The 8,006-nt window shown below is 40.2% G+C and overlaps 1 protein-coding gene across 1 annotated transcript; it reads right to left on the reverse strand.

Moving 5' to 3' along the window:
* Positions 1-1,055: 1,055 nt before the first annotated feature.
* On the reverse strand, positions 1,056-7,754 carry TMEM185A (transmembrane protein 185A). Its single transcript, XM_010141754.1, has 6 exons — positions 7,581-7,754; positions 5,985-6,192; positions 4,656-4,739; positions 3,556-3,732; positions 3,097-3,220; positions 1,056-1,342 (listed from the first exon to the last, which is right to left on the reverse strand). Exons 1-6 carry the CDS (start codon positions 7,637-7,639, stop codon positions 1,095-1,097), a joined length of 900 nt encoding a protein of 299 aa, XP_010140056.1. The 5' UTR covers positions 7,640-7,754; the 3' UTR covers positions 1,056-1,094.
* Positions 7,755-8,006: the final 252 nt, after the last annotated feature.

An 8,006-nucleotide genomic window follows, 5' to 3' on the forward strand; every position in this document is an offset into this window, starting at 1 on the left:
GCTCTTCCTGTTGCGCTAACACTAAGGAAGCAGGATCCATGGTATTTAAGTTGCCTAAACTATGGCTCCACATAAACACAAATTGCAGCTGCAGGGATGTGGGAGGACCTGATGTGTGTTTTTATAGGTAGTATAAAACTCCTATATAAAACTCCTCCAGGAGTAGAGGTTTCAAAGACTAAATTTCTCTAAAGCACCTGGAAGTTCAAGACAGTGTGTCAAAGGAGGTCTTTCCTCAAACAGGAACACACTAGACCAACAGCAATGAGTTCCCGTCCTGAAAAGTTTAAATCATTTACACCAACATGAAGTTGGTGATAAAGCTGTCATATTTCTACCAGCTCACCTACAAGTGTAAATCTCAGCTGATGTGTCTGACATTGACCACACGCACAGTGCAAGTGGGAACAGCTTATTAAACAGCCTCTCTAATGGGAACACAGTGTACGTGCTGCTCAAGAAGAATTAATACACAACACTGGAAAGCAGCAAAAGCAACATTTAACTCCCAAGAGAGGGCAAAAGCTGAAGTACTTTGATGCAAATTTACATAGCTAATGCAAAAGCATCACCTAAGTTGCTGTACATTCAATTTTTCCCCAAAAAAGCTTTCCAGCCTTGCCTGAGAAGCGCAACACTCCTGTGCCCCAGTGGTTAAGACAACGATTGTGGAAAGGAAGTTCAAAAACAAGTATAAGGCATCCCCAAAGCATTTACAACAGACGTGGAAATCAAGTGTGTATTTAGGACCTAAAAGACACCAGGAATAGCACAGGCATTTCATAGAGGGTTTTTAAAAAAATACTTTTAGATAATACTTACACTGTACAGGACAAAACTAAACAATATATTACACTGCTAAAACGTTCATATAAATACTATACAGGCAAGCGAGCAACCAACTCATTAGGCAGGTTCACCAATTAGACCCCCATGTCTCTCTGGAAAAGCTCTCCGATTATCTTCGATCTCTGATTTGTGTCGTCCAAGCCACTGCTTCAGCAATACCTATTTTAAAGTAATGGGGACAAGGCATGAGATGAAATACATTTGTCTGCTGATTCCCAGTTCAGGTTTAATGTGCTCCTGTCATCTTAATCTGGCATATCGATGTTTAACTTGGGAGGGGGAATCACATATTTTCCTGGACTCTGTGTAATGACCACGCCAGTCTTTTTTCGAAACATTGCTGGTGCAATTTTTGGTGGTTCAGGCAGCGGTGTTTCTTCTGTTTCCTCGTTATCTTCATGATGAAGATCATAAGAAATATTTCCATATTCTCGCAAGAATGGAAAAATTTCAAGCAGGAACTGGCAAAAGTCTTTGCGAATTCCAAACCACCCTAAAAGAAAAAAAGAGTGATTTCACATTATTGCAGAACAGAATGAAAATTAAGCAGGCAGCTATGCATTCACATTTAAGTTCTCATGATTGTCTGCAGATGGGCAATATAAGATTTGTTAGTGCTGTTTCTCAGTTCCTGAGCCCTGTCATAGAACGTTACAGTTCAGATTCTGTGCCCCCGGACACACACACACAGAACAGATCCAGGCATTTGCACGCCTCTACGTGTCTGCACACATGCGTCTGTGTGTACACCTACAGGTATATATTACAGCTTTACTACCACAGCAAGGATCCATTTCATTCCCCATGTTCAGCAGTGTCAGGTCACACCAGTACCCAGAGAAAGGACTCAGAAGATTTGGCAGCTCGGTCAACGCAGTTGGTGCCACATGGGAAGACACTCACACTAACTTGTGTGTGTTACGTGGAGGTTACAATACCAGAGGAACAGGATGATGCAGGCAGACACAAGGTAGTATTCAGGATTCGCCAAACACTTTTGTTGTTAGCCAAATGTGATGAGATACCAGGAGTTATCTCCTCCTTGGTATGACCTGAGCTGGATTAGGAATCAGAAGCCATTCGATGTTTGTCATGTATTTCACTACAGACAAAGCCTTGGGAAGAGCATTTCAGTAAAGCAGCACTTGTAATTCAGCGGATGCCCCTCTGTTAACCCCTACCAAAGGCCCCCGTTAACAGGAGCAGCCCACCCAAGTCCAATCTTTCACACTGAACGAAAGCATTCGCCAGGGAAGATCTCTGGCCTTCAACAGGTACTTCATGGCCAATGGGTACATTTCACCTGGCACACTAAAGGTGGATTTTCATGCAGGTGATCTCAAGCTTGCTTCAGGTGAACAGTCTTTTTTTTTTAATTTGCATAAATATTTATTAACCTTACAGAAGATAAAATGACATGGCTTTCCAAAAGACTAATTTGGCCATAAATTATCGAGGGCATTAATTAAAAAAACCCAAACCATCAGCAACAATTTTCCACACAAAACCAATATAAAATATAGGGAGATGAGCCTAGTCATCACCAAAGAAAGAAATTTTCAATGTATTTCACTATCAGACCAAACCTGAAGGGAGTTTATACAACAAACATGACAGCTGGTTCCTTTCAACTCAGAAAAATCCTAACAGATTTTACTGCCTTTCATGTTCCTTGTTGACAAGGCAATGTGGATGGGAAGAGCCATCATCTGCACCAGTTCACATTAGATGGCGGAAAGTGCAAATGCTGCTTTTGGCGCTGCTGGTTGTGGTGGGGATAAAAGCCCAGTAAAGCTACACGGGCCACTCAGGCCACTGAAGTTCCAGCTAAGCAGCCGAGAGAACTATTTGGCCAAAGAGGAAAGGGAACACTAGGTCAGGCTACTCAGACAAATGCTAATTAAAAATGGGAGGTAGTACACAATTTTCATAACCCAGAGCAGAAAGATCCAGTCAGGTCCCATGGGAATGAAACCCATGGAAATAAGGAAGGATGAAAGGTGAAGTTACAATTAAAATCCCATTGAGATTAAGTTAAGTCCAAGCAGAAATCATGCTTCCACAGGAATAAGGAAAAAAAAGCAAGAGGTGCTATAAAAACTGTTCAGTTACTTACTAAAATCACCTGAAAAACAGTAACAGACATCTGAATACTTTCATTAGAGAATATACAAAAAAAGCCCTTTTTGAGAATACAAGTCTTAACAGATTTAAGCCTGGAGTTTCAGTGATTTTTTAAATACTTACAGTGATTTCCTCCTTTTTGTCCAAATGTTGTTGCCATTAAAGTTATCAGTGAAAGCCAGAGAGGAACAAATATGGGTATGAAAGAAAAGGAGTTATGCCCATCCAGTCTGTGTACGAGTAAGATCTAAATGGAGAAAAACCAGACAAAAATTTAATTGCAATACCTACTTTCAAGCTTCTTAAAACATACACTGACCTCGGATCTTTAACCTCACACATCTATGAAGAAAAACGGCCTCCACAACAACATGTAGTTACAGTTCCAGTGTAATGCATATTTTACTTAAACTTCACGGAAACATTGGATCCTTGGTTTTCTTCCCTACTGGCTGTTACTATTTTATTCCAAACAAAAAGCAGTATTCTCATTTTAACAAGATGAACAAAAGACAGAACAACAGTCATCACTCGCTGAAAAAAGAACAAGGTATACGTCCAACTCGTTACGCTTTTTCCTACCTCAAATGTGAGCAGCGGAACTACAATTGTCATCCAGCTGACAGCCATAGTGATGTGTGTCCTCCTTTGCTCAGCTATTACATCCATGGAGCGCAGGAACAGAACAGACCAGACAATGTAGTAGAGCACTACTAGACACAGAAAGGACATCAAGATCCACAGGGGAACACAAACAACCTGAAAGAAAAAGAAATGAACTGCTTTCCCTGCTCCAGCAGTGATACCTTTTTATCAGGTTGTTTGAGGTGGGTTTTTTTTTTTTAACAAAGCAAGTCTATACATAAAGTCTAAAAAAGAAAAAGAACTTCAAGTGTTAATGGAAAAGCTTCACAAATGGTGTCCAGTGTTGTGAGCCGTATCAGCTCTCTGGGGTTCCTCAGTCAGCTTTGGAAATCCCAGCAAGTTGAAACAATTTAAAATTAAGTCCATGAAGTTCAACTTTAATAAAAGACTTCCGTGATTTTAAGTGGGCTCAAACAGTACTTGATTTTGGCAAGTCTTTTCTACACAGGACATCTTCCTTGAAACAGTTTCTGAAGTAGATCCTTCTTTTGGGTTTTGGAAAATAGAAAGGACAGTCCCAATCACGTCAGATTATGAGTTTCATGGTAGTTTACAAAAAAACAGATGCATAAACAGCAGCTCTGTATTTTAAAGGCACTTGGGACAGGAGATCTCAGCAGTTTGGATGGTGACCACACTTGCACAACACGTGGCTTTACATGCACGGTAACACACCAAAGAAAACTAGTTATTTAGCACTCCGTATTTACCAACACATTCCCTAACACACCAGTCAAGGTCATGGCTAGTTTAGTGTTCCCACTGGAAACTTTTAGTTAGGATTCCTCTTTTAACAACCAATCAGAGATTCACTGCCATTGATGGTGCATCCCTCTGCCCCGAGGATGAAATGCCCAAAGCGTAGCCTCACTTTCCCATGACCACTGGATGAAGTGCCAGACCTTTAGTGAAAGGTTGCTAAGCAAGCAAAACCACGATCATGGACTCTGATCATACATGAACTGTCCCCTACCGTAAATATCTGTAATTAAACTCAGCATTTAAACAAGGATAAGAAGCAAACACTTGTTACGTACAAGCCACGGCCATCTGATGATCTCATCTAGTCTGAGTGCAATAAATATGAACTGTAGAATATTGACTGAACACAAGATTTCCAGCTAGAAAAAGAAAACACATTAGTTAGCTCTTAGCATGACAGAATGATTTCCAAGATAACCAAAGAACCTGTCAAAGGACTTTTCTGACTCCATGCTTATCCCTGCCCTAGGAACAAAATTTGCATTTACATTAGATATTACTAAGCATCCCTGAATTTGGGAGAATGCAATCCCACCAAAGTGACTGTAGAGGCAGATGTGTCCTAAGGAAAGACCTTCCTGGTATTTAAGAAAAAATAAAATAAAAGCCCTACCTGCAACACTTACTAGAGGGATGAGAGAAATATGCAGCACCATACCAATCAGATTGAAAAAAGGTTTAAAAGTCCCAGCCCTATCTGGGGTGGAAGAAAATACATCGAGAAGTGGAAGATGACATCCCAATGGGTAATCGAGCATCATCCAGTAGAAGGCAAGTACTTCTACGCAAACTTCACCTTTTGGAATGGTTAACTGTGACTAGACTCTGCAAAATTAAATTCTAAACCAACAATTTAAAGTATCGGTTTACCAGCCATCCGAACAACCACTTTCCAAAAATGTTTCTCTCGCTCAAGATCAATCCACTTATGCTCATGTTAGAGAAACACTCTTTTGAAGTGAAAAAAACTGAAAAAGCTGAACATCATCTAAAAATCAGATTTCTAATGGTCATGGGGTAGTTTGAGGACATAGCAAAAAAGAAAAAAAAATCAGTAAGAATTCTACATGTATTGCAAAATGCCGAAACTGTGGGAAGATGTTAAGAATCCTTGTGAAGTTCTTCTGGAACTAAACAGAGCGAGTTAGAGAGGCAAGAAGAGAGAAGCAGAAAACGAGAAACTCCCGTTTTGCGCATTCCCAAATTAAAGATTAAGAACATCCACTGGGATAGTAAGAAATTTTCACCCCTGATTATCTAGAGCTCTGCAAGTTTAACTCTGCCTAGGGACAGTGCTTACTATCCCTGCAATTCAGTAATTTCCCTTTCAGTGTCCAGTTTTAGTCCATATGCAGACTTTGTGGTGAGTTCTTTTAACACACAATAATAAAAAGGCAGGTTTAAAGGATGCAGCAACTTGGCAGTTAAAAAAAATAGATGATATTAGGAAAAATTCTATTGTTCCCCATCCTGATGTTTCACTCCAGCAAGTCAGTGCAAACAATGAATTCAACTGATGCAGTCACCCCTACCGTGCTTTCCTGAGAGATGACCTATACCCGAACTGACGCCACGCATTTGACACGTAACAGGGGAAGCATTACCTCCAGAGACCGGTCATGTCGGAATCCCCACACACAAGCTGCAACTGACACTGGAGATACGAAGAATAATGGCATGAAGACCAGAAGCCAGAAATGGGTTCCTCTTTCAATCCGGTCACACACCAGAACTTCAAACATCAGCAGTAGGAGGTGGATGCCCACTGCAATGAGCATAGCTTTGAACTCCACACAGGTTTCTCCTTCTGCTCTGAAGAGAGAAAGAAGCATTCGGTTTCTTTGTCAAGAGGAAAGCACACTGTCCTGCAAACATCCCAAGAGACTTCATTTACAACTGTCAAGTTTCAGAAAGTAACGCTTGTTTTGAATAACTGCACACATACATTATGCCCACAGAGCCACTAGTAAACTACGCTCCTGATGATGCAACCAGATTTCTTGCCCTTAAAGCTGCACCTTAAAGTATGTTACTCCAAGGGGGCAGTGGGATTTTTAGAACTTGAAAATTTTCTAGGCATTCCATAGCTGCGCAGATAAAACAGGATTCCTTTGCTGCTACATAAACACTCCAGTATCTTGCAGGCTGTTGGGAAATAAGTCTAAAATTATCCATCTGGTTCCTGCACCAGCTTTCATTAAGTCAACATCTTTCCTCAGAATTTCCTTATTCACCAACTTCAGCATATTGCCACAGAGTGTTACCTATTACTAAAAAGTAAAATGCCTGTAAAACAACAGCACACACCGAGAAAACCTCGACCCCTGTAGAACCGTTATTAGAAGGGCCAAAAGAGACCTGAACCACACCTGACAGTATACTGGAATGAGACCCGTGCACAGCATTTTTCATTTCATATTCATTGTCCATCAAAAATAGGATTGAAGTTATTGCACTTCATTTAAGGTAGTTTTTCTTTTCCCCACACGTTCAAATTTACATTATGCTGGATTCCCAAAAGAGTAAACATTGATGTATTTAAAGGTCTCAAAGTTATTCTACCCTGGGCTGGCAATTAAAATATCAATGTTAAACAACTTGGACAAAAATGAAAAGGAATTTACAGAATTTTTTCCCCACAAACATGTGACTTTGCAAATATTACACGTTTGCCTGTATTAGTGTATGGAACTACTTGAATATTGCTTATGAAACACAACTAAACTCTGAAAAATATTCTCACTGTTAATATCATATTTGAGATGTGCTGAACATTCATCTGTATGTTCACTGCTCTCATATGCACATTTCAGGAAAGTGATTTAGAAAATAACCCTATTAAATATAGATTATTGCTAGTACATATGAAGATTCCATATTTCTGTACGGCTCATACGAAAGCGAGGAATTGCCAGCGTTCTGCCAGAAAGTGCAAAATGGCGCTTCATGGGAAGTTTCAGCTTCCCACAGACCATCTCCTTGAAGCTTGTGATAAAATGGTGCAACTGGGATTAAGTCGCATGTAGCTGCATAAAGCTGTTTGCATACACAATAGGTTATGACAATTATTTTAACTCTGTTGAAAACAAACCTTCTGGATGCTTTATCTTACGCTGTTAAAAACCTATATATGAATTGGATTCAGCACAGAAAACACATTCTGTTCCCTCTGTTTTGCACAATAAATATCCTCAGCTTACCGATATTGCGGGTTTCGGGCCCATACTCCTGTTCCCACTGAGGCACCAACAATCACCATCAACTTCCAGAGCCATATTGGAGCAAACACAGCCCAGTAACTCCACTGAATTTTGTCATCCAGACGTAGAGAGAGCAACACGGAAAAAAGCAGCAGGCAGGCATAAATAAGAAATTTGCTGTAAAACACACACACAAAATAATAAAGAGTCAGAAATTAAGGTGGGAAACTTAACATGAACTTTGTAGAGAACAGGAAAACCAGTCACAGCTGGAATTTAATCCAGATACTTCCTAACAGAAAGCGCCTGTCAAACTTTTTTGCAAAGACTCAAGTCAGTTCCAAAGAGTCAAATATTTCATCTCTTTCACTTATCACACCACTGCTTCAAGGGCACATCTCAGAAGCACTCTTACGGGACAGCCTT

Source organism: Buceros rhinoceros, unplaced genomic scaffold (genome assembly GCF_000710305.1).
Source record: "Buceros rhinoceros silvestris isolate BGI_N320 unplaced genomic scaffold, ASM71030v1 scaffold46338, whole genome shotgun sequence".
Taxonomy (NCBI): domain Eukaryota; kingdom Metazoa; phylum Chordata; class Aves; order Bucerotiformes; family Bucerotidae; genus Buceros; species Buceros rhinoceros.